This window comes from Muntiacus reevesi, chromosome 1, assembly GCF_963930625.1.
Source record: "Muntiacus reevesi chromosome 1, mMunRee1.1, whole genome shotgun sequence".
Lineage (NCBI taxonomy): Eukaryota > Metazoa > Chordata > Mammalia > Artiodactyla > Cervidae > Muntiacus > Muntiacus reevesi.
The window spans coordinates 168,710,455-168,737,612 of NC_089249.1; the positions used below are offsets into that span (position 1 = coordinate 168,710,455).

The 27,158-nt window shown below is 43.7% G+C and overlaps 1 protein-coding gene across 1 annotated transcript in view; it reads left to right on the forward strand.

Moving 5' to 3' along the window:
• Nucleotides 1–27,158, forward strand: part of KIAA0319L (KIAA0319 like) — a 90,617-nt gene that overhangs the window by 55,376 nt on the left and 8,083 nt on the right. Inside the window, exons 5-16 of the mRNA XM_065916657.1 lie at nt 3,731–3,828; nt 6,630–6,717; nt 8,119–8,211; nt 10,082–10,214; nt 13,220–13,448; nt 15,138–15,261; nt 15,986–16,118; nt 17,903–18,051; nt 19,089–19,240; nt 19,595–19,733; nt 21,279–21,438; nt 26,583–26,725. Of these exons, the coding sequence (XP_065772729.1) occupies nt 3,731–3,828; nt 6,630–6,717; nt 8,119–8,211; nt 10,082–10,214; nt 13,220–13,448; nt 15,138–15,261; nt 15,986–16,118; nt 17,903–18,051; nt 19,089–19,240; nt 19,595–19,733; nt 21,279–21,438; nt 26,583–26,725 (1,641 nt within the window). The remainder of the gene's footprint in view (nt 1–3,730; nt 3,829–6,629; nt 6,718–8,118; nt 8,212–10,081; nt 10,215–13,219; nt 13,449–15,137; nt 15,262–15,985; nt 16,119–17,902; nt 18,052–19,088; nt 19,241–19,594; nt 19,734–21,278; nt 21,439–26,582; nt 26,726–27,158) is intronic.

The window sequence follows — 27,158 nt, forward strand, 5'->3', positions numbered from 1 at the left end:
GTTGTTCAGCCTCCAAGTTGCATCTGACTCTCTGCGACCCCCTGGACTGCAGCATGCTAGGCCTGTCTGTCCCTCACCATCTCCTGAAGTTTGCCCAAGTTCATGTCCATTGAATCAGTGATGCCATACAACCATTTCATCCTTTGTTGCCCTCTTCTGCCTTTCCCAGCATCAGGTTCTCTCTAAGGAGTCGGCTGTTTGCATCAGGTGGCCTAAGTATTGGAGCTTCAGCATCAGTCCTTCCAATGAGTATTAAGGGTTAATTTCCTTTAAGATTGACTGGTTTGATCTTGCTGTCCAAGGGACTCTCAAGAGTTCTCCAGCACCACAGGTCGAAAGCATCAATTCTTCAGCTTTCTGCCTTCTTTATGGTCCATCTGTCAGATCTGTACATGACTACTGGAAAGACCGTACCCCTGACTATACGGACCTTTGTTGGCAAAGTGATATCTTTGCTTTTTAATACACTGTCTAGGTTTGTCATAACTTTCCTGCCAAGAAGCAGTCGTCTTCTAATTTCATGGCTGCAGTCACCATTTGCAGTGATTTTAGAAGCCAAGAAGAGAAAATCTGTCACTGCTTCCATCTTTTCACTTTCTGTTTGCCATAAAGTGGTGGGACAGGATGCCATGATTTTAGTTTTTTTAATTGTGAGTTTTAAGCTGGCTTTTTCATTGTCCCCTTTCATGCTCATCAAAAGGCTCTTTAGTTCCTTCTTTGATTTCTGCCATTAGAGTGGGATCATTTGCATATCTGAGGTTGTTGATACTTCTCCTGGCAGTCTTGATTCCGTCTTGTAACTCATCCAGCCTGGCGTTTCTCATGATGTGCTCTGTATGTAAGTTAAATAAACAGGGTGACAATTAACAGCCTTGTCATACTCTTCTCAATTTTGAATCAGTCAGTTGTTCCATATAAGGTTCTAACTGTTGGTTCTTGACCTGCATACAGGTTTCTCAAGAGATAGGTAAGATGGTCTGGTATTCTCATCTCCTTAAGTCATTAGCTGGATGATTTTAAGCTGATGGTTTAACTTTTCTAAGTTTCCATTTCTTTCTCAGTAGTATGAAGATAGTAATCCCTACTTCATAAGGTTACTTTAAGGGTAAAATCAAATGGTATATAAGGTACCTATATACCTTAGAGCCTAGCACATAGTGGATGCTCATTAAATGTAAATTTTATTATATCCATTTAAAAGAGGAAGAAACTGAGACTCAAGTTAGCCTGTTTATTTTGGCCAAACAGCTAGTAGGTAATAGATACAAAACTTGCAGAGAAGTTATTCAAGACTACTGCTAATATAGATTTGTCACTTAAAGAAAAAAACCCAAGCCCAATGTAATATACAAGATTCAGATTTATAAAATATATAAATTAGGGGATTATTAGCTTATTATTTAAGAAAACTTTTATGATATGAGGATCCATTTCTCATGTATATGTTAGTATACCAAAGTTTGACTGACATATTTTCTCAAGACTGTCTGTGACATGAAGTAAAGCATACTTTGATGGAAAATGATTGCATTGGGTTTGTGTTACTCTCATTATAAGATGGTCTTCCCTTGCGGCTCAGCTGGTAAAGAATCTGCCTGCAGTGCAGGAGACCTGGGTTCGATCCCTGGGTTGGGAAGATCCCCTGGAGAAGGGAAAGACTACTCACTCTGGTATTCTGGCCTGGAGAGTTCCATGGACTATATAGTCCGTGGACTATATGTCGCAAAGAGTCGGACACGACTGAGCGACTTTCACTTTCACTTCTCATTATAAGGTAGGTCAAGTAGCTAGTTATAAGGCTAGTTAAACAGAATGCCATACTATATTCAGGGTGGGGTCGTTTTTAGGTCCATTTTAGAAACACATTTCTGGTACAATATCCTTACTTTCTGGGCCTATTTATGCAAAAAGTACTTTTCCAGAACCTAAATGCCCTCCGTCTCTGTTCTGTATTTCTGCCCTCAATTGAGTTTTCCTAATCAATTCGTTCTACCTTCCTATAAAGAAACATTTTCCTTTCCTGTTCTTGTGATAAGGTGAATGGATCTGGTGGCCTTTGAAGATGCAGGTGAGGAAAGAGCTGCTTTGAGCTACAGTTACTTCCACTCTTTTCTGAAAGATATCCTGGCTCTACTGTATTTTCTTTTCTTACCCCTATTTGCATGTGGGTGAGTTAACATCACCTTGTATATCAGTCTTCCAAAACACATCAGTTCAAAAACAGATTCTTTCAACTCTCCTTTTCACAGTTTCTTCAGCCTTTATCTGGTGGTACATGAGCTGGATGGTCTCAAACTTTCAAAGTTTGGGGACAGTGAGGCAGGACTAGCTCTGCCCGTTCATCCCCCTCGTCTTCTTTGGCAACCCTGAAGCACCTCTCAGGATCCCTGTGGGTTCAGAGGCATGGATTGAAAACCACTGCCCTAAATCATTAAAACCAGCATTCTGTCTAACACACCTACACTCCGATGTTCCTATCCTTGGGCAAATTCCTGTCTGTAAGGCATAATTCATCCCCCTGAGCTTTTCTGTCCTAGGAATATCGTCATATTTTGAAATCTGTGTTGCTAGCCTTAGATATGAGAAAATTGTCAGTTCCTAAACTAGTGTGAGTCTGTTTTCTGTGTGGAAAAATTTTTTCTAACTACAGTTCAAGAAATGTCATCTCTTAGCACCAGTCCTACTTCTCCTACTTCTTTCCTGCTCCTCACCTCACCTAACTTCTACATTTATTAGAGCTGCCTGGGGCTGACAGTTGGCTAAAACAAAGCCAGTATTTTCTGGAGGAAGAAAGAGTAGAAGATCTTATATCTCAGGCTTATAAAGTAAAATCTCGTCTTAAGTCTGTTTGGAATTAAGTTCTATGTGTTAACTTCAACTTTTGAACTCATGAACTAAAAAGATGACCATTCTCTGTAAGCATTTGAGGCTTTTTCTTTTTCCTTTTATTTTCCCTTTTTGGGTAGTAACTTAAATTAAACCTTCCTACCAAATCTCACCCTTTCCTAGCCATTAAATGCATTTTATTCCCCAAAATATTTAAGACCACTTTAACTGGGTAGGAATTCCACTTAGATAACAGGATTCCATGGTCACTCTAAATAGTCATATAGTCTAAGTTGCAAATGAGGACCATTTAATGCTTCATGTGATCTTAATTAATTTCAGTGGGCCCTGTTTTTAAATGGGCCATTCCCTACCACCTTCTGCAGTGTGTTATTTAGCTCAGCAGGAATGAAGTAGCTCTTTTAACTCACCAGGGTGTGATGACCTCAGTGAGACGAGCATTGTTAGCACTCTGTAAAAAGCTATTTTTGAACCATGTTATTTAGAAGTCATTGCTGTTCTTTGTTGCCTAAGAAGTTTTGCAAGAAAATGGCCTTTGTTCCCAATGAGTTCATCCATAGTGGTTGGTAGGGCATGTGTTTTCACTGGGTGCCACACCATGAGCAACTTGGTATTTTAGGGGAGGATTGGTCCGAAGCAGGGTGGGTATGGGGCAGGAGTGAGCTTGGCTGGGGGGAAAGTGGAAGAAGCCCTGACTGTAGCCATCAGCAGAATCTACCCTTCCTTTCAACAGAATGTTTGGTTTAGCTTTAGCATTAGGGTGAAATCTTGAAAGCTAAGTTCTTGTCAAGACTAGAAAAATTTTGTTACTGGCAGGCTATGTGGCTGCCCTCTTTGTGTGTAGGTTTGTGTTTTCATGATTTTTGTAACTGCCCTTCCATAGGAGAAACCTACACCTACGACTGGCAGTTGATTACTCATCCTAAAGACTATAGTGGAGAAATGGAAGGGGAACATTCCCAGATCCTGAAGCTGTCCAAGGTGAATTTGCCTCCTGTCATTTGCAGGGATGGGGTAGAAGTCTTGACCATTTTCTAAAATGTATAATATAGAACTTTCTGTCCACACTAAAGTTAGGAACAATCTTTCAGAAGTGAATCCTCCAAAAATCTGGCTGGCTGACATCCAGTATTTGTTAGTGTATGATTCTCAAATTTTCATTTATGGTGAGAATATAAGCATAGTGGTGATAGCTGAAAATATACACTAAACAGCTTTTAAGGGTAACATAAGGATTTTAGAATTTGGGAGATAAGCTAGGTTATTTGTGGCCGTATGACTGTGTAAATTGGCTCAGTCTTTTTTGGGATTCTGTATAGTTATTAAGAGCCATAAAAATGTTCATATTCTTTGGCCAAGCAATTTCTCTTTCTGTCTTTCTTTTAACAGCTGTTCATTGTACATTAGTTATGTGGCAAGAATTGGAGATTTACTAGTTACTAATCATAATATTAATATTTATGGAAAATAGAGTCTAGTAGGTGCTACTGACTGAAGCAGGTAATTATAACAGGGATACACTGGGTCAGTGTAGGGGGTATTGAAGCCCCAGGGAGTTAGAGTAGGTTTGTTAAGAGAGTTGGCCTAGTTGGGTCGTGAAATGTGACTGGCTTACTGGATAAAGGTTGGAGTGGTAATACACCCAGACAGAGGAAGGAATGTGTCCACTGGGCCAAACAATAGAGGAAATATGGGGAAAAGGGAATTATGTGTGGTTCATCCTGACTGGACCCCATGGTATGAGAAGAGCAGTGGCACAAATGAGTTGGAGGGGTGTAGGGGCCAGATTGCACAGAGACTTGTGTGCTAGAAGAAGGACTTTGATTCTTATCCAGAGGGAGCCCTTGAAAGATTTTAAGCAGGAGAATGACATGTTCAGGTTTTCAGTTTAGAGAGCTCACCGTGACTGCAGATTGGAGGAGAGAAGGCTCACACTGGGGACACGGTGAAGAGTCTGTTGAGACATGTAGGCATGAGATTGATAATAGTGTGTGTGAAAAAACAAGTAACATAAGCCGTACAAACCACCCATTGAGCTCTTTCCATGTGCTAGACACAGTGCTAATTGTTTTATGCAATTATTTCATTTAATCTTCCTAACAACCCCAAATGTAATATTAATATCTGTTCTACAAATGACGAAGCTAAAAATTAGAAAAATAAAGTGGTTTGGTCTAAGTGCACAAGGCTATTAAATGGTAGATTTGAACTGGAATTTTCCATCTCTGAAGCCCATGCTCTTAACTGTGCTATGATGAATGGTTAAAAACTAAGGTGGGGAATAGAGAGAAGTGGGTGGATTTGAGAAATATTATGGAGGTCAATCTAGTGATCAGTTAATTGGATGGAGGTGTTGGGAAAGAGAGGTCTAGGATAATTTTAGCCTTTTGGCCTAGGAACTGGCTGGATGTTGGTGTATTTGTGACAGTATTCACTGAAATGAGAAGTATAGAAAGAGGAGCAGGTTTGGAGGAGATTTACAGATGGTTAATTCATTTTGGGACAAAGTGAGTTTGAGGAGCCTGTGAAACATTTGAGTGGAAGTGACCAGTAAGTAGCTGAGGGTAAGGGCCTAGAGATCAGGATGCAGGTCTGGGCTGCAGAGATAAATTTGTACACCAGCATCAAATAGATGACAACCAAAGCCATGGTAATAGATAAAATCACCCAAAGATTATATGCAGTGAAGAAGTAAATGGATTACAATTGGGGTCCTGGGGGACACAGTCATTAAAGGTATGGAAGGAAGAAGAAATGGGAGAAAATGAGGAGTAGGCACAGAAGTGGGAAATCGAGGAAGGGGAGCATTACAGGAAGAAGGAAGTGATCAGAAATGCTACATGCATTCGATTAGCATGTACCCAAAGGAGATAATTCAAAAGAAAAAAACCATTTTACTTGAAAGATGTTCATCACAGCATTAGTTATAATATTTAAATTTTGGAGACAGCTCAAATATCCAACAATGTGAAATGCTTATGTGAATTATGGCACATTTATTCACGTACTATTCTGCAACCATTAAAATGACTGTTAAAGAGACTGTTCTAATGGGAAAAGTGTTCATGCTAAACGAATTAAAGAAAGAACAGTAACAAGTTTGATATATACCCTGATTTTAGCTAGGCCCTGAATACTGCCGAAATAATGAGCTCCTTGAAGGCAGGGACCTTGCCTTATTCATCTCCAAACTCCAAGCCTAGAACAATGACCATGTACAATTGATTCTCAATAAATGTTTGCTGAACAAATGAACTGTTTATAGTTCTTTTTTCGTGTGTGTGGTAAAAGATTAGACAGATATAAGAAAAATATGATTAATTGGGGTATTAGGACAGTGGGATTGTGAGATTTTTGTTTTGTTTTGTTATGTTCATACAGTTAGTAGAAATCAGGAGGGGAAAATATTCAGGTATTTGAGAGCTATTTGGTGTTTTTACAAAATGTTTTTCTTTGCAGAGTTGATTGTTTTAATTTCATAACTGAAGTAGGATGGTTGGGCCCTTAATGTTCTTCTGAAAAGAAAATGGGAGTACAGAGATACTGAAATCCCTTCTGTTGTTCAGAGTCAGCTAGTAATAAGATTCACATTAAGAGCTATGGTTTTTCAGTTTCTAATTCATTGTTTCATCTCTTCAGCTAGTTTACTTTCTTCATTTTGGAAATGGTGCAAGAACAGGAGTATGCAAGAATCAGCATTGAAAAATTTAGGTATACATGCTATTTTAAATATAATTGCTGCTGTTTGTGGTTTTCTAAAAGCTCTTCTCTCACTTCTGCAGCTCACTCCAGGCCTTTATGAATTCAGAGTGATTGTAGATGGTCAGAATGCTCACGGGGAAGGCTACGTGAATGTGACAGTGAAACCAGGTGTGTTTCCCGGCCCCAGCCCTGTCTGCATTGCACCCTCTGCAGGATTCCCAAGGAGATGGAGGTTTAACTTTAGGGGTCTTAAATTCTCATTCCTTTTTGGTAATATCTTTCACGTATTGGGCAATTCCTAGTTCAGTGGAGTAAAAGGTTAGCCTGGCGAAGTGTATGTAGTTTGATTCTAATTGGCATCCCTGGCTGGGCAGGGAAAAGTTGGTCACATGGCCCGTAGTGTAGTGTGGCCTACTCCTTGAGAATTGCTTCTCCAAGTGGGTCATGCTGAGAGAGGACCATGTGTTGTAATTAGGAGCCTGGGAGAAGCATGTATAAAGAGAACCAGGCCAGTGGCAGGCTGTGTCTGATCTCTTCCCAGAAATGTGGGCCTTTGCACACAGAATTCCTCATTTAAACCCTGCCAGTCCTCTTTTATCTTGAAATCCAAATCTCATCATCCTTTTCAAGTGATCCACTAGGGCTTCCATTGTGGCTCAGCTGGTAAAGAACCCACCTGCAATGAAGGAGACCTGGGTTTGATCCCTGGGTTGGGGAGATGCCCTGGAAGAGGGAAAGACTACCCACTCCAGTACTCTAGCCTGGAGAATTCCACGGACTGTATAGTCCATGGGGTCCCAAAGAGTCGCACATGACTGAGTGACTTTCACTTTCACTTTCATTGGTAGACTACAGTGCATTAGCAAGGTATCTTGTTTTGCATTTTCAGAAAAATTTGGGGGTAGTTGGAAAGTGACACATACATTGGCACAAATTCTTAATACTGTTTTCTATCTTTGTTGGTAAAAGTTTTCTTTTCCTTCCTTGAACTTTGTAGCCAAAGTAATCCCTTCACCTTCTTAAAAATGTGTTAAGCATAGAGTGTTTGATCATTTCTCAAAGAGGAGGCTGCTGGGTTTATAGTTCACATTCATGAGAGTGGACTGAAGTGTCTTGTTACCTTCCCAGTACTCAGGCCTAATTATCTCACACACAATCAGCTCAGGGATGGTGGAGAAATCACCCATTATTTTTTTCACACAGTCTGTGCCAAGAGATAGTTTGCTTGCCAAGTCCTTTATTGCACAAAGCTTGTTTGTTGTCCACCTCTGTTCAGCTTCCTGAAAGCAGTCAGTTGCTGCTATAGTACTTATAATATGCTAGATAGTGCATGAGTGTTGGAAGTATGCACATGGCCTTAGCAGTCGTCAGGTTTCCAAGAGGTTTTAACAATCCCAGGTGTGTCAGGTTAGAACGTTAACCTGATCTTGTGACTTTCCCATTTGGCGATGCTCAGCTCACCAGTTATGTAATGGAAACTGACATATTCTGCACTCAGATATGGCCTGCTTCTCCTGTGATATAGTTTATGAAGCCCTTTTCCCAGTTTCTTGTGGGTCATTTTTGCAGAGCCCCGTAAGAATCGGCCTCCTGTTGCCATTGTGTCACCACAGTACCAGGAGATCTCCCTGCCGACCACTTCTACAGTCATCGACGGCAGCCGTGAGTACATGTCTCAGCATGATGGTTTGGAAGAGCATTTGCTGTGTACTCTAGTAAAAGATTTGCAGCCAGCTGTGTCTGAATACTGTTTAGACCAGTCCTCTTGGCCATGCTATGGGAAGACCAACTGTCTGAAGCAATCTATTAGGAAGTAAAGACTAAACAGGCCCTTTTTAAAATCCCCATGTGGCCCGGCTAAAGTAATAGTTCTTCTCTGAGATGGTAAAAAAGTAGTAGTATTCATGTACTTTGCGTATATTAATTGAAGCTTGCTGATTTTCAAATTTACTTGCCTGGAGTTGCCATTCTTAGTTGTGAAAACAAAGCTCCTTCCTATCTGTCATGGCAAGATAAGTACCTGCAAGTCTTGACAAAGAGCTCTCACTTAGCCATCACTGCCTAAAAAGATCCTTGTCAGCCTTCTCCTGGAGGGACTCAGAATGTTCCCCCCACCTCTGCCTGGACTCATTATTAACATTTTACCCTTCAGAGTAGTGTCACCTGATGGGTGACATGAGAGGATTTCTGGGTCTTGGCTGTGTGTGTGCACAAGAGGTTCAGGCCTGGCATCTCACCAGTGTTCGCTTGGTTTCTTTTGAGACCCATTAGGGTCCAGTTACCCTGACTGTCTTGGCACCACCAGTGGTTTCTGGTAGAGGCAGTCACTGCTTAGCAGAGGAATCTCTAGCAAGGTTAAACATTTCGTGTAGATGCTTCTGGCAAGCAGAGGAGGATGGAAGAGTAGCAGGCCAAAAGGAAGAGACAGAACAGAATGAAGCACTTGTGAGAGCGGTAGGAAGAGTTCACTTAGCACCGTTTATTTTATAGCTTTGAGCAGGTCAAAGTTAAATAATGCGTAAGGGCATACAGTGAAGAGAGTCATTATCATCCCTGTCTCCCAGCTGTCCAGTTTTCCTCCAGACAACAACTGGTATTATTTTATGCATCTTTCCAGAGATACTTTAAGTGTTTATAAGAAAATATACAGTCTAACAACACATTACACACTAAATTATGTATAATGCTTGTTTCTATATGTTGGAGAATTTTTCTGAATTAATACATGCAATACTTCTTCACTCTTTTTTTCTTTTAATGATTACGTAGCCTTCCATTATATGAATGTATAATTTCATTGTATAAATATATACTTGTTTTCAGTCTCTATTGATGACCATTTAAATTATTTTTGATTTGCTTTTAGAATAATATTACCGTGAATAATCTTATAAGCATGATGGTTAACGCAAATATTAAATGTTCTGCAGATATACAACAAGTGCAAGTATATCTATAGGATTGAGTTCCTCAGAGAAGCATCGCAGGGACAGAGATACATTTTCCCAAATTGCTGTTTACAAAGGTTTCAGTTTATGCTTCCACCATGACATTATGAGGGGTCCTCTTCCCCCAAACCTCTACCCATATAATTTGTTAGGAAACTTTGGTGTTTACCAGTTAGCTAGGTTAAAAAGTGCTGTGCTAAGTGTGAATTTCCTTTTATTTTATGTAGGTTTAATCACTTTTATTTTAAGTAGGTTAAATCACTTTTGATTTTACTTTTTTTATACAGTTACATTTTAACTAGAGGTTGCCTATGTTGGAGTCCTTGGAAAACTATGCAGTGGAATATTCATAGACAGGCAGAATGACCCAATAATCCTAGGAAAGAAACACTCTGGAGAGATAGTCTGTAATTTCATGAAGTTTTTCTAGACTTTCCTAAACTCATGAAGTTTTCCTAAACACAATGAAGAGATAGTCTGTAATTTCATGAAGTTTTCCTAGTAGTTGCCCTGGTTTGTGTAAGCTGGATAAATGCTGAGACCCAGTGCTCTCATGTTGTAACTGGTATTTCTTTATGACCAAGAAAGCACTGATGATGATAAAATTGTCCAGTACCACTGGGAAGAACTTAAGGGACCTCTGAGAGAAAAGAAGATTTCTGAAGATACCGCCATATTAAAACTAAGTAAGCTCGTTCCTGGGAACTACACTTTCAGGTAAATTTGGATCCTTCAAGCTTACCATAGGCCATTTTTCCCCCCTTGTGAGTTTTACATTATTAAAAGTGTAACTCTGACAGATATCAAATTCCCTGTAGAGTTGATTGATAATATAGCCTTTGGTTCCATTGGTTATGCCATGTGGTGATTGTGGTCAAAACAGTGATAACTTTTTAGGGCAAAGGTCCTTGCATAATAGATCAGGATCCACACAGCTAATCCTTTTCAGAGCCATACTTGGCATATATCCAGACCTTTTTTGGAATTTCTGTCATAAACTAGGCCATCTTCCTTTGCCTTTTCTCAGGAAAATTCTGTAAGGAATCTACTCTCATTTCTTCCCTTTGGGAAATGCTTCCTCAGCCTCTGAGATCTCAAAATCTTTACTTTTGACTAATTATTTATTTGAATATAATTTGTAGGATCTTTCTCTATTGGGGACTTTTCAGAGAATATGATTCAAAGTCAGTTCTTTTGGGAGCTAGCACTGATATACTAGATTGTGATTAGCGAGTATGAGGCGGATTCTAGAGTAATCTTCCTTGTATTTGCATTATTCCTTGTGTGCTGCAAAGCGCTTGTACTTGAGTGTCACACAAACACCATATGTGCACTATACTATCCTTATTTTACAGCTGAGAAAATGAGGCTAACTACTAACTTCTCTGAGGTCACACAGCTAGAGCTGAAATGCAGATTTTCTAACCCCCAAGGTCAGGGCTCGTTCTACTCTGCTGCTTGACGTGACCTGTATGTGTTTTGTCTGTGCTTCCTTGAGTGCTCTTCTCAGTCTTTCAGGGTGCTGCCTCTCTTTAAGGGCCTCCCGCGTTTTCAGCGAGGCTCTTGGAGGTCCCTTCGGAGAGGAGCATCCCCTCACTCCCCGTCACACTCGGTGCCTGGGCGTGGTGCTCGCCGTGGTGCAGCGGCTTGCTCACGGGTGTCCGTCCTCCCCGCGGGACCTGAGATCAGTCACATTTGAGACAATACCAGAGACGCAGCAGGGATGTCATAGCACAGCACCTGCCATAGAAATAAATAAACGAGTTCTGACTCAGCAGCTCTCTCACCGACTCCAGACTTGAAGTGAATGAAGGGTGGCTGCCATTACAACAAGACAGGAGCCTTCTCATTGGCTTAAATGGAAGTATGAGTTGGTTCTTGCCTTGAATTTCTAATATAAGAACTTTAATATTTATGGAATTTAGCTTGGGCCATGTGATCCTTTTTGAAATAGTAACAAAAATAGCTACTGCTTCTTGAACATTTACTGTGTCTTTAGTGCTGTTCAGAGCTCTTTGCACGCAGTAGCTCATTTAATCCTTGTAACTGATATTATAATTATTCTTATTTTACAGATTAGAAAATACAGTCACAAAGAGGTTAAGTAACTTGCCCAAGGTCACATAGGCTGCTGACTCAAGTCTGAGCTTTTAACCACAGTTTAACCTAGAGCATTTCAGGTGAATGGGTGCAATTCTGTTTTTTCAAGCCTCAGTCCATAAAATGATGGAATTGGGTTTGCCTAGCATTAAGGTCCACTTTGTTTGATTCCACTTACCTTTTCTTGTCCCCTGCTTTTACATGGCAGTGGCCTCTTTCCCCAGCCCTGTGGTTATCTGCTGTTTGGTTCCAGGATTTTTACATGTAAGCCAGGGACCGTCTAAGGTGAAAGAGTAATGGGCATTTGCCACTTTGCATCTGTCTATAACTTGCTTTTGTTCTGAAAGAGAAGACAAATAAGATGTGTTTTTAAAAAATAAAAAACTGAAAACAGGGAAACTGGAAAAAGAGGACACCTTATGTGGATTTTTCTTTTTCAGGTATTTGCTGATTTGCACATGTCTGTGTGTGATGTTTTTGTGTTCTTTTTCTCAAGGCTGTAATATCAGAAATCTCTTTAAGACCATAGGTAAAAAGTGAGATTGTGGGATTAAAAACCCACAGATGTCTGGCTCTTTCTGTGGCTGGTGGTGAGATTTAAACAAACGACATGTCTTTTATATGCTTTTCCTCTTTCTGTCAGCAAAATGGAAGGAGCCCAAACCTCCTTGCTTGCTTATGCTCACATTTTGAGGTGGCAAGAGAAGCTTTAGGCTGTTCAGCTGGAAGGCATCATTTAGGTAAAAGCCTGCTCTTATAAATGAACATTTTTTTTTTCTCTTGCAAATTCTGTTTCACACTGGCACAAACTGTGGGACTGTTGCGTAGGAGACTCATTTCCATCTCAGGCTCCTATCTTACTGGAGCCAGCCTTCCCGGTCCATCCTAGAGGCGGTCTGCCCAGGAAGTCCATTCTCGTGCTGCGTACACAGCCAAAACAGGATGATTGGAGGAGAGCCTGCTGCAGTCAGAGCTTGCTTTATTTAGTGTAGCGTCTTTGAACCTCAGGGATAGGGGCTGGGAATTACTACTTCTTAAGACTTGATTCTGGGCTTTGGAGTCAGAGCACTGGGCTTGCACCTTGACTCACTATTTCGCTCTGGGTAGGTTTCTTAACCTCTTAAAGACTTGTATTATTGTGAGAGTGATGGTACCTCTTTCTGTATGATTGTTGGGAGGGCCCGATCAGATAATGCTTATAAAGGTCCCGGCCACAGACACATGCAGGCAGCAGAGTGAAACGGTGTAGAGATATACTGTCTAGATTTAGATCCTGACTGCACTGCTGTCAAGCTTTCAAGCTTGGGCAGGTTACTTGACCTCTTTCTGCCTTGGTCTCCTCATGTGCATAGGGAGCAAAATAGGGACAGTACTTTCTAGATCTGTTTTGAGGATTAAGTGAGATTCAAAGTGCTTAGAACAGTGCCTGCCGCACAGTAAACCCTCAGTCAGGGTTAGCTTCTAGCATTATCCTAACTCTCCAAAAAAGAGTGGGTTAGAATTGACCCACTCTGGTAACCCTGCCACATTGCTGTTTTCTAGCCTTGAGTTCTAGTTCTTCCACGTTTATTCCTCTCTCTTTAAGCCCATCCCCGACGGCACTTCGCTCTCTGTCCTGACAGCTTGACTGTAGTTGACTCGGATGGAGCTACCAACTCCACCACTGCAAGCCTGACTGTGAACAAGGCTGTGGACTACCCCCCTGTGGCCAATGCGGGCCCCAACCAAGTGATCACTCTGCCACAGAACTCCATCACCCTCTTCGGGAACCAGAGCACTGACGATCATGGCATCACCAGCTACGAGTGGTCGCTCAGCCCAAACAGCAAGGGGAAGGTGATGGAGATGCAGGTAGGAAGGAAGAGCACCTATCTGTTCTTGCCCCGGGCAATTAGAGCGCTGGACTGGGTCACCCATCCAAGGCTTGTTTTTCTCCATCTTAATAACGAAAGTCAGATTAGTACATAGAACATTGATTCTTTTTTTTTTTTTTTAAAGAAAGGTTACAGGGCCTTCAGTTAACCCATTAGCAGAAACTTTTATCTTAAATATTTAGTATTAGAGGAAAAGACTGATAGCTGTTCTTGGATAATTTCAGGGAGTCGAATTCTTTAGAAACTGCAAGGGTACAAATCTGTTTTATTTTTAAATCAAAATTTTTTTGGCGTATAGTTGCTTAACAGTGTTGGTTTAGCTTCTGCTGAAGAGTGCACATCTTGAAAGTGAAAGCAAATGTAAAAGTCGCTCAGTCATGTCCAACTCTCTACGACTCCATGAACTATACAGTCTGTAGAATTCTCCAGGCCAGAATGCTGGAGTCGGTAGCCTCCCCCTCCAGGGGATCTTCCCAACCCAGGGATTGAGCCCAGGTCTATCTGTAGGTAGCACTGCGCGCCTGCAGTGTGGGAGATCTGGGCTCGATCTCTGGATTGGTAAGTTTCCCTGGAGGAGGGCATGGCAGCCCACTCCGATGTTCTTGCCTGGACAACTCCCCTGGACAGAGGAGGCTGCTGGTCTACAGCCCATGGGGTCGCAGAGAGTCGGACACGACTGGGCGACTGAGCACAGCACATCTTGGTGAGCTCTGTTAAAAACCGGAGTAGATCGCCTGACTGCATGGCGAGCATCTTCTCTGAAGATACTTAAGAGGAGACTCGGTCAGTCAACAGGCAGGTAACTAAGTGAGGAAAACTGGGTGGGGGCTGTGGCAAACTGGACAACATAAGCCCTGACTAAGGGCTCAGCAGCCCCTCGAGGTCAGCTGGTTGCTGCCACTTTGGAGTATGGTCCCAGTGTTGTCAGATCCTCCAGCTTTTCAAGAGAAGACAAGTCTAGACTTTTACATGAACTTTCCCAGCTTTTAAGACCCTAAGGCCGAATAAAATGCCTGCAAGCTGGATTCAGCCCAGAGGCTTCTAGGTTTTGCCTACTGTTCTAGAAGTTCCTGCATTGGCAGTTGGCTCTAAATTATCTGTAATATCATTTCTGACAGTCAGGAGCCTTATGTTTTAGTATTTGAGGCATGACTTAAAGCTCACATTTCATCCAGCTTTAGTGTAAGTATTATGTGAGGTTTCTCTGCTGTCACAGAATCTGTTCAGACCTGTAAGGGGACACCACAGCATTACAAAGCATCTTGAGTTGTTGCTGCCGTGTTTGATTGAGGCAGCTTTGTTAGGCATCACACTTTGTTAGAACACTGTTTTTTAAATCGTGTTATTTTGTTATATGTTCATGATCTTTTTGGCTTGAGTCATAGAAATGGATCTTGGTTATCTCTGCACATTTTCCTGTACTACCTTCCCTCGTGAGAGCTCTGACTTTATTTGAAACGGTTGCTGTGTCAGAGGGTTATTCCCTTGAAGGGTCAAGCCTTTTTAACAAGATGTTCCATAGTGTCTGATTGAGTATTCACTAATCGGGAGGTGGTGGCCCAGTACCAACCTAGGTTTAGAAAGCTGGGTAGATCATGTAGACCAGAGAAGGACTTACTGTATGGTATGATTCTGAGAGTCCACTTCTCTGTATTTATTCATTCAGGGGGTTAGAACACCGACCCTGCAGCTCTCTGCCATGCAAGAAGGAGACTATACTTACCAGCTCACAGTGACTGATACAATAGGACAGCAGGCCACCGCTCAAGTGACTGTTATTGTGCAACCTGGTGAGTTCTGACCTTGTGGCAGGCTCTTCTGTTGGCTGGTCCTTTGACCCTTGGGTCAGAAGAGGGCTTGGGTTCTGAACTATATGAGGGTAAAAGTGGGAGTTAGCCATCTACCATCCCCCTGCAACTTCGATTGTCCATTCCCCTGGTGCTTTCTTCATAGGTGCAGAGAAAGAGTATCTCACAGCCTCGTTTGTGCCCTTGCTCTTGGCTGGTTACTGTGTCTTCAGGGGGAGCTAGCAGCTGGTCTCTGCCATCCCAAATCCTTTTTTTTTTTTATCCACCTTGCAGTTTGCAGGATCTCAGTTCCTTGACCAGGGATTGAACCCAGTCCACGGCAGTGAAATCCTAACGGACCTAAACCACTAGGGAACTCCTCCTCCCATGTCCTTTAAGGGCCAGGTTAAAGCCTACTTCCTCAGAAAAGCCCTGCCTTATCTCTTAGGCCCTTTCATTTAAACTCCTATAGCATTGTACTTCAAATTTAGCATAGCGCTGTAACTTCATTATGTTCTGCCATGTTCTTTCCGAGTTGTTTTATATGTTTTGGTCTTATATTCTTCATTGTGAGCTCCCTGACAATACCCTTACCTCCCACAGTATCTGAAAGTTCTGTGGGTGGAGAGGCAGAGTCCTTGAGGCTTCCAGAACATATGTCCCAGTTGGTTCCTCTGTCTTCCCAGCTGGACTGCCTGCTTTTGACCTCCAAGTCTCTGTCTTCTAGAAAACAACAAGCCTCCACAGGCAGATGCAGGCCCAGATAAAGAGCTGACTCTTCCCGTGGATAGCACAACCCTGGATGGCAGCAAAAGCTCCGATGACCAGAAAATTATCTCATATCTTTGGGAAAAAACACAGTGAGTACTGACACGAAACCCTTGTGTTTGCAAAGGCACCAGACCTTTGAAGAGCTAGGTTTTACTTGCCTTTAAGAGTTTACTTTCTTATTAACTTATCCAAGGGGGATTACTGAGAAAGAAATGTTTGCAGTTCCAAACTTCAACTCTAAGGAAATGATATAATTTTTATACGAAGGAAAGAGAATGCTTACCATCAGCTGTCCCCAGGTAGTCCTTTGTGGTTCTGGTGCTGCTACGGGTACAATCCGTCTGCTGAAATGCATAGTTTAATCACACTTGAGAGGCAGGATGGAAGGGGTAATGAAGCAGAAAAGTACCGTTGCTCAGAATTAACTGGGCAAGGCTGGCAGGGGGGATGGGGCGGAGCAGCTATTAAGGAGAACTGAAAATTCATCTGCAAAACGAAAGCATTACTCTGATATTGTTTCCTTGAAGACACTGGTTACCACTTAAGTTAGCCAGAGGCCAAAGTCGGTAACTGAAATAATACTAATTAAATTGGAACTTCCTAATCGAACCATTCCTGGTTCACAGTTTCTTTCATTTCCTTTAAGCCATGACAAAAGGAATTCAGATTGTATGCAGCATCCCACAGGAAGCAAAAGAATTCCAAGAAAGAGTTAAAAGCATTCTCAGTTTCCAAAGATAGCAGCTATAGGAGAGACTGGGTTTTTTGGTTTTGGTTTTGACTGGGACATTAGAAATAGGTGGGTAAGGGCTGTAATTTGACTTGAAAAGCACTTGACTTATGATTGGTGAGTTGGAGTCTAGAAATTATTTTGCTTAGCTTTTGTTGTCTAGAAATTATTTTGCTTAGCTTTTGTTTCTTTCTTTTAGAGAACCTAATTTTCCTCAACCTAGCATGTTTTAATTATAACTGTTGAAGATACAGCAGATAAACCATTTAGTTGAGTTTTATTAGTGTTTACAGCAGAAGTAATGCCTAGCATGGCTTCTTGGAGGCGAATCTGTTTTAAGAGGGGCGGCTGGGGTCACAGTTATATGTTTAAAACAACACAAGCAAAACCCTGGGAGTGTGCAGCTTTCGCTGGCTGTCCCTCAGTCTTAAGGAACGCTCTGAGGTGTTTTGGCCCATGAGCAGAAGGGCTGTCTGCTGGGTGTAGTGTTGTGCCTGCATGTTGGCGCAGAGCTCACTCCCCTGCCACAGGCTCCCTGTGAGGCCGCCAGGGACAAGGAAGATACCGGCGTTCTGGGTCCTCAGTGGCCCCTGTCTAGGAGCGGGAGGGAGTTTTGCTTATGCAGCTGCTATGCTAAGAAGAGGATGGTTTTCCCCTGAGTGCTCTCTGCAGCCTTGGCCTATTACCTCTCCCTGACTTTTCAGCAGGAGGGAATTTGGCATGTGATTAAGAAATGCATTTTGCTTCTTTGCTGGCAAGAGCTGAACCAACTACTGGGCCAGAAATGCTTTTCAGAAACATGACTCTTAAATCATTCTTTTGATCAGAGACCTGCTCAGAGCACTTTCTTCCTTTTGCAAACTGGAACAGCACAGAGTTTGGATGTTCTAGAAGCTCTCATAAAGGATAAGGCTAAAAGTGTCTGAAAGCAGGTGAATGGAATTTTCTGATCAGCAGGTAGCTTGTATTTTTGGGGCCAGATGACACTCTGTCCAAATGGAATATTTTTAAACATGCCCTCTCGAGGTGAAGGAAACAATAGTTCATGTCTTAGCTGAGGCAGTAATTGTCTGCTCCTGCTGAGTCGGGGACAGGAGAACAGTAGACAGGTGCAACTCCTCCCTGTGGTTTCTCTTTGTCTAGGGGACCTGACGGGGCACAGCTCGAGAATGCTAACAGCAGTGTCGCCACTGTGACTGGGCTGCAAGTGGGAACCTATGTGTTCACCTTGACCGTCAAAGATGAGAGGAACCTGCAAAGCCAGAGCTCTGTGAATGTCATTGTCAAAGAAGGTATATCTTGCCGCCTTGGGTTGGTACAGCAGCCTCTGGGTCAGATAAGTAAAGAATCCATCATCTCTTGTTTGTTTGAAGAATTGATTAGAGACAAAAGGTAGAGAAGAAAGGGGTAAGGGCATCTGTTATTTGCTTTTCTAAAACAGTCTTTGATTGAGTGGCTCTTAAGATAAATTTTAGCTCCTTGTTTTCCCTCCCTCCCTTCTTCCCTCCTCAGTTGAATAGGAAGAGAATTAAGGTTTTTTCCCTTTGCATTTTTATTTTATCTCTGCTGCTAAATCCCTGGGTCTCTGTAACGCTCCTGCTAGCTACAGTGACACCTGCTGTCCACCCGTAGAATGACGGCCCTGCACTATTGCTTCCTATGCTCCTCCTGGGAGCCTGCACGCCGAGGCCGGCGTAACAGGAGCGGCTTAGCCTTGCTGTGGTGTGCAGGCACGATGAGCAGTGATGGTCTTGGGAGAGGCCCATAAGCTGATAGTGGGAAAAACTATCAGATATGCAGACGAGCCCCAACACAGTACCCGGAACTCAGTGACTAGAGAGCACGCACTGAGGAAACAGCTGCAGGCGGGGCCCCGGTGAGAAAAGTGTCTCTCTCCTTTTCCCCTATTAAAGTGCTGAGGAAAGAATCAAAAAGAGATGTTCAGAGAATAACATTTTAAGCCACAATTTGAAGATAATATGTCATATCAGCTGATGAAACCTGAACTTCAGGGCTTTAACCACTCTGGCCTTTGTTTCCAATCATCTTCTATCACCAAAGCAGAGAAATGGATTCCTTAGGGAGGCTGCTGTGAGAATTTAGGAAGAAACTGTACTTGTCCCCTCTGCTGGACAGGGTCGGGGAACATTTCTCTGGGTGGCACTGGTGGTGGTAACTCTACACTGTTCACTGCTGGTGTGGATAAGCACTTAAAATGGTTCTTCAGTTAAGATGTTTTTGATGTTTAATTTCCTCACAAGCACCATGAAGAAGCATTTCTTTTTTTTTCTGAATGATACATTTTTTTCAATGGTTTCTCTTTGTTTAGAAATGAACAAAGCACCTGTAGCCAAGATAGCTGGGAATGTGGTGATTACCTTGCCCACGGACACAGCAGAGCTGGACGGCTCCAAGTCCTCAGATGACAAAGGAATAGTCAGCTACCTCTGGACGCGAGATGAGGGGAGCCCAGCAGCAGGGGTAAGTGTGCCCGGAGGTGGAGAGCTCCACGGGCCAGGCGGTGAGACGGGGAGAGGAGGCTGAGTCAAGCACCCCAGGACCTGTTTTAACCAAGTGGTCTCTTGTGTCACACCTGGATTGTGCTCTGAAATCCAGGGAGATTAAATGGCTTACCTAGGGTCACCCCTCAAGCTCATGTGGAACAGAACGTAATTCTGTTCTCTGATCCTCATCACTGTGGGTTGTGATGCCGTCACAGAGCAGGAACTCAAAGCCATCTACCCAGAGGGGGCTTAGCTATGACAGACGCAGCCGACTCCCATGCAAGGAGTATGGTTTTGTTCTGCAACATTGCCGTATCGTTCCACCCCACAGGAGGTGTTAAATCACTCTGACCACCACCCTGTCCTCTTTCTTTCCAACCTGGTCGAGGGAACCTACACGTTTCACCTGAAGGTGACGGATGCGAAGGGTGAGAGTGACATAGACCGGACCACGGTGGAGGTGAAACCTGGTGAGTTCATTTAGTGAGGAGCTGGAGTGGAGTTGCTGGGTCAGCCCCGCAGGGCCTGGATCCTGAGACCCTTCCCCCACAGCATGGACAGAGCCAGATGGCACATCCAACTTTAAAACAATCTAGAATCCCCAAGCTAAGAACTGTAGAGACTCTCTGTTCCCCCGAGACCTCTCCTACGCGCACAGAAACATGGGCCTCCCCTGCTTAACTCAGACGGAGAAACAGAAGCTCAGAGAGGGCAGGGCTTGCTCAGCTTCACACAGCCGTTGTGTCAGAGCCAGGCCTTTGGGCCCCTGTGCCAGCACTTTCTCCTCTATGTGTGGCTGATGACAGAGGGCTCAGGGTGCTTTGGGAATCTGAGCACAGGAATAACTTGAGTCATGATGTCTCATCAGCACCCAGCTGCAGAAAACAATTTATTTTTGTAAGTTGAGCCTCAGGCTTTATCTGACAACCCCCAGGGAAGGTAAAGTAACTGGTGTCCTTTACATTTTTCAGATTTGCAGAAATAAAATTCCTTTCTTAAATAGAACCATGTTTTTGTTTTGTTTCGAGGCTAATTTGGTATTAGGGAGGAAATGAGTACAGGGTGGGATAGAGTGTTATAAATTCCTGAGCATCTGATGAGAAGGTATAAACTTTAAACCTAATCTTTATTAGGTTTAAGGCCAGGCTTATGTACAGATGTCTTAGAAAGGAAGGGATCTTGGCAGGTCTTCCAGTCCTTGCCCTGCCTCTCTGAAGGACAACAGCCAAGACACTGTGAAGTCTCCTCTGTGTTTAAAATCACATCACAGATAGTCTCTAATTATGTAAATGATACATCAGAACAGACAAATGGTGCATCAAGTAAGTGAAGAAGGTATTCTGAATAGCCACTTTTAACTTCCACATATAGAACAGTCTTTAGGACATAATCAGAAGTAAGACATAATGGTCTCACGATTCTAGAGTTGTGAAAACATTGTCCGGCTGTGATGTTGTTTTAAGGAAATCCTTGTTTCTCGGCTGCCTGGATTTCCTTCGTGTTTATGATTTTCACACCTGTAGGGCAGGTGCATTCCCACTGGTAAGATTGTTGGCATAGAAACTTTCCCTCCCGTTGTTGCATACAAAGTACAGCAGTCACTGAAAATCAGGTTGGATCAGGAGAGATTGCTGGACACCCACCACTTGGTCTGGAGAGCCCAGCAAAGCCAGTTGGGCGGAGACTTTAAGAACAAACGTTGAAGTGTTTCTCTTTTCCCCACTTCCTTCGCTAAACCCCATTGATTTGGTCTGGGCCCCAGCACACGTGTGGTATTTCTCAGGTTAGTGGAGAGACCAGGAATGCTCCAGAAGCTCTCCAAGCCAGCCCCAGATTGCTGGGCTCGGGAAGAAGCAATGGGGGGTTCACCGTGGGGCCTTTCCATTTTGAAGGAGGTCACTTGCATTTCTCAATGCTCTCACCACGTTCTCTCCTGGGCCAGAGCGCAGGCACAGTGGCAGGTCTGTGTTAACTCTCCTACTTCTAAAACCATGACTGATCCACATGCTTTCCAGATCCCAGGAAAAACAACCTGGTGGAGATCATCTTGGATGTCAACGTCAGTCAGCTAACTGAGAGGCTGAAGGGGATGTTCATCCGCCAGATTGGGGTCCTCCTGGGGGTGCTGGACTCCGACATCATTGTGCAAAAGATTCAGCCGTACACGGAGCAGAGGTAGCTGGGCATGAATGGGGGGAGACGAGGAAAGACCAGGGGTCCCCTGAGCTTCTTGCCTGAGCTGATAAAGTAGCGTGGGTAGATAGAGAAGAGTGGGCTCTCTGACCAGGAACCACTCATGGTGTTCATTTCTTTAACGAAGAAGAAAGGTACTCTTTTAGGACAGGTCATGTGCTCTGTGCTAGACACTGCAGCAGGTTACAAGGTCAGAAGAGGGCCATGATGTTTGAAGATTATGTTCTAGTAAGGGAGATGATCAAGTAAGTACATAACATCAATACACAGTGGCTCTGACAGAAGGCCAGTTGGAAGTAGATAGGGTAGGAGGTCCCCAGAAAAAGAGAATCAGGCTTTTCTTAGCTTAAGCCATTTTTGGCCTAAGCCATTTTATGATCTAAACCTGGCTACAGTGCTTGCCCTTGAGGTCTCACTAATTAATGATCTTAAGGGAAGAAAGAATGCAGGGGCAGGGAGTTCCCTAGTGGCCTAGTGGTTAGGATTCTAGGCTTTCACGCCATAGCCCAGGTTCAATCCCTGGTTGGGGAACAGAGATCCCACGAGTCATGCAGTGTGACCAAAGCGAAAAAAGAATTCAGGACCCAGTGATTCTTCTCAGGGAAGAGAAGTAACAATAGCAAAAATAATTAATCAGTTGTAAAGACTCCCAGTTCTGTTCCAGTGGTAAAGATATCCTGAAGCACTCATCCACCAGATCAACTGGAACCTAAGAAATCATATTGACTTTTTCTGAGCCTCATGATTTCAATCAGCTAAAGCTTGAACTCTGTCGACCTATGTCCCATTTCTGTGCTGAATTCTGTGCTCAAGCCCCATCATGAATGTGCATGTCCCCTTAGTTTAAAACTTCCCCAATTTTGCCATTTAGGGAGACACTGCTTTGGGAAAGATCCCCGGTGTTCCCCTCACCTGCTGCAAGTGATAAATTCTTCCTTCTTCTCACCTTTGGGACTTGGTTGTGTCTTTTGGCTCAATACCACCTAGAGGAGAACCCAGTTTTGGGGTAACGCTATCATGGAGATACAGGCAAGGGTGATTATTTTTTCAGGAGAATTTGGGATTGAGGTAGTTCAAAGATTTTCCAGAAGTAAAACTTATACTGATCAAGCATAGAAGGACAAGGAGGAAATTCAGCATAGGGGAACAGCATGAACAGTATTCCTGTGATATGAACGTAGAATTTGCTCTGGAAGAAGCCGTTGGGTTCAGAGCACTTAACCGGCTCCAAGATGTGGTGGACAGTAGGCTGGCTTTGTAGACTCAGGACAGTCGTAAGCAGGCCAGGCAGGTCAGTTTGAATAGTTTGGGTGGGAGGACTCCGAAGTTAGTTTGTTTTATATGTGAAGTTTTTGTTTACTTTTGAAGCAAGGATATTAGTTCTTTTTTTTTTTTTTTTTAAGGGAGGTTGGTAGTGTGGAGGCTAAAACTAAAATAGGAAGAGACCAAAGGCTGGGAGACAAATCAGGAAGCTTTTGGACTAGTCTAAGAAAAGGGTGCTAACACTGAATGAGGTAGTGGCAGTAGAAATGGCAGAAGATATGAGGAAATTAAAAGAACTTCAGAGTAAATCAATAGGACTTAGTGACCCTTTTGGAATGAAACTAAGTGAACCGTCAAATATGAGAATTTTCATTTGCATGCCTGGATAGATGGTGGGTGCTGAGATTAGGGATACAGAAGGAACCAGTTTCAAAAAAAAGATAATGAGTTCAGTTTTGACTGTTGAACTTGGGGTGTCTTGGGCTTCCCTGGTAGCTCAGACGGTAAAGAATCTGCCTGCAATGCAGGAGACCTGGGTTCAGTCCCTGGGCTGGGAAGATCCCCTAGAGAAGGGAATGGTCACCCACTCTAGTACTTTTGCCTGGGAAATCCCATGGACACAGGAGCCCGGTGGGCTACGGCCCATGGCATTGCAGTGTTGGACATGATTGAGTGACTAACAAACACTTTCACACGGGCTGCATAGGGAGATGCTTCACCAGGTGGTAGGATGTATCGGTTGGAACCTGAGGTGGGAGGAAAGGGCAGAGGTCAGGAGTCACGGTACAGGCAGGGTTAAAGCCGTGAGGATGGGTGAGTCACACTGGGAGAGTGTCAGGAGGGTTGAGGACAGAGCTCTGGAGAACATCAATATTTAAGAGGAAGGCAAAGAAAGAAGGGCCAGCAAAGGAAACTAAGAAACAGCAGTCAGAGAAGTGGGAGGAGAACCAGATGGGAGCTGCCTGCTGGAAGCTAAGAGACAGGCTGGCAGTGAGGGGGTGGGCTGCCAGAGGACTCAGGTGCTACAGAGACAGGTGTGGTGAGCACGCAAAACAGACCTTTGAGTTTGTGATTAGTAGATCATCAGAACTCAAGTGAGATCATTTCACTTAGATGCTGGGAGCAAAGCTTTTTCATGGTTTGAGAGTACAGAGACGGTACAATGCCTTTTCAAAGAGGCTGGTGTTGAAAACAATATGGGAGACTAGCTCAAAAGAACACCTTTTAAAGATGGGAAATACTTGAACATTTTTATAGACTGAGGGAAAGATGTAGAAGAAAAGTAGATGGTGGGGACATGGGTTATAAATGGAGGTAGTTCTGGGGGACTGGCTGTGGACAGAGCAGGTGCACCACTTCCTCTGGAGATGGGAGGAGAGGAGGGAAGATGTGCTCTTATGGGTGAATTTAGAAGTAGAGAAGGACGACATTTGAAAGGGTTAGTACAAACGTCCAGTTTCTCTAGTACCAACGTCCAGTTTCTCTGAAACTGGAGGCAAGGCCATCTGCTTCGAGGAGGTAAGAGTGAGGTGGACAGGCTGAGGAAAGTGGTGAAGGCTGAGAACACCCACTCCAGGAAAGGATGCTGGCTTTGGGCAGTATTGGGGTCTCACCCAAGGTCAGAGACAGGAAGTGAGAGCAGCAGTTTCAGCTCCAGCCGCACAGCTGTATCGCTCAGAGCTTTTATGAACATACCATCCCCCAAGCCTCGTCCCCAAAGATGGTGGTTCAGTTGGTCTGGAGTAAGGTCTGAGCACCTAAATTTTAAAACCCTCCAGGTGAATCTGATATGCAGTCAGGGTTCACTGGATCGGAGACAGCATGATGAGGACTTTCTTTTGAAGCTCTGCTTAGCAGCCTGGGAATAGGAACAGGAAGGTGGCTGCCGGGATCGATGAAGCTGGTGGGAATTGGCTGGGACAAAGCAGTGGCGAGACTCCAGTGAGAGCGCGGGCGAGAGCGCTGTGGACGGGGCTGCTTGCAGACTGGCCGTCACTGCATCTGAGGCACAAGGGAGAGACAAGCGTCTGGGTTTCTGGTTTGGCCTTGATGGGCTTTGCTGAGGAATTCAGGAGGAGGATATGATTGGAGGGAGAGAGAGAGTGTTATTACGATGGGAAAGAGCATGGGCCTCTCCCCAGGCAGCCCGGCCTCTGTCAGGGGCAGCTTTGTGACAGTGGGCAGGTGACTGTATCTCTCCAATGCCATCCTTCATCTATAAAAATTCTAGCAGCCGTTTTGACGGCTTGGTGAAGATTACATAAGATAATGTTGAAGTAGTCCCTCCCTAACACATAATGAGTTAGTTAGTAATTATTACCAGTCCATTTTGAAACATGTTGGGTTTGAGATGTCTGTGGTAGATCTGGTGTAAGTACTCCAGCAAGCATCTGTAGGTATAGGTTTGGTCACTCAGGAGAGACATGGGGAGAGGAGATAAAGCTTTGAGGGCTGTTTGTGTGTAGATGGAAATGGAAACTGTAAGCGTGAACTAGGTCACTAGGAGAAAATGTCAGAAACGGCCGCGTCTTTTTAAATCAGTTTTCACTGGACTGTCGTCGTTTCTCAGTGTTGAGTCAGTTTCTGCTGAGCAACGGTGAATCAGTTACACATAAGCCCATATCCACTCTTTCCTTTAACTAATTCATTTTTAATTTGAGGATAATTGTTTTACGATATTGTGTTGGTTTCTGCCATACATCAACATGAATCAGCCATAGGCATACAATTGTCCCCTCCCTCTTACACCTCCTTCCCACGTCCCGCCTCACCCCGCCCCTCCAGGTAGTCAGAGTCCACTCGTTTTTAGATTTCCTCCTGTTTAGGTCTCCAGAGAGCATTGCGTGGAGTCCCCTTGGTATACAGCAGGTGCTCACTGATCATCTATTTTACATGTAGCATGAGAGATGACCACAGGTCTTATGGGAAAGATTGGTTTCTTGATTCTGGAGCTTATGATACCCCATTTTTAGCCTCACTACGCAGTGAACTTTTAAAAGTCTTTTAGGAAAGGACTTCCCAAACTTTCATGTCAGTCCACACATAGAAGATGATACTGTTTCTATGACACTTTGAGATAAATACACACAGTTGGGATTACACTAAACGAAGCTGGTCCAGGCCCTCAGTTATGAGACTACATGGAGTCACAAAGCAGGCTGCCAAAAATGGAGACCAAGGCCTAGTGAATAGATTCCATGCCACCCAGACGTGAGCTCAGACGTTGTCTACCTTGGACAGAAGTTGACAGTCAGCGAGCAAACAGATCTGGACCTAGAATAACATAGTCTTGTACCAACCACACCATCGTGTCAGACTTTTCTTGTTGCTGCCGTGGTAGTTATCACTTTGGCCATGTTTTGGCCTGCGGATAATGCTTTGATACCATGCAGCAATTTACGTTTTAGAAAACACTGTGGTTTGTCTTATAGATAATCTAGGCACAAACCCAACAGCACTACACTCTCAGCTCTTAAAAGGCTGACAGCAGGATGTACCCAAAACTAAATCCCTGTGTTTCTGACCTCCAGTTATCTTTTGGAATAGGTCGTCTTGTTAATTAGGGCAGCTTAGGGCTTTTCTAAAAGCATAGGCTTTGGAGTCAGGCATATCAGGGTTGGGATCTGGCTCTGCCATAATTAACTGTGTGACCTTGGGCAAGCTGCTTAACCCCTCTGAGCCCCAGTGTTGTCCTCTGTAAAAGGGAGGTGATGCTGGGCAGCCCCGTTCTCACTCTGACTTGCCGTGAGAGAGTGTGTGTAGGACTTAGCAGTGTCGGCACGTACAGAGGTACTTAGCAAATGGTAGCGACTGGTGTACAGTTGACAGCCTCAGCCCATTCATACTGTTGCATGTCTCCGCAGCACCAAGATGGTATTTTTTGTTCAGAATGAGCCTCCTCACCAGATCTTCAAAGGCCAGGAGGTGGCAGCGATGCTCAAGAGTGAGCTGCAGAAGCAAAAGGCAGACTTTCTGATATTCAGAGCGCTGGAAATCAGTACTGTCAGTGAGTAGTTGTGGGGAGTTGGGAATGAGAGCCTGCCCAGTGCCCGCAGCTCACCTGTCATCCCTGCTGTCCCGGGGCTTCATTTCTGGTTCTCTGGGAATAAAGAAATAGTCACTTTCCTCCACTACCATTATCATGAAAGAGTCCCAACTCATTGCAGAGCTTCTTCACCTGGGGTCTCTGGGCCCCTGAGACAGCGTTCAGAGGAGCTGTGAATTCAAATGGGGGGAAAAAAATTAATTATATCTTTGTTTTCACGAGCCTCTGACTGAAATTTACTCTTTTCCTCAATCACAAACTACTGTAGTATTAAGAGAACATGTGACTTTAAGGCAATAGAAATGCAGATAGTTTTGTTTCATATCACTTGATGAAATAGCATTTTTTATTCATCACTACTTCAAAATTATAACAGTTGTCAGACACTGTTATT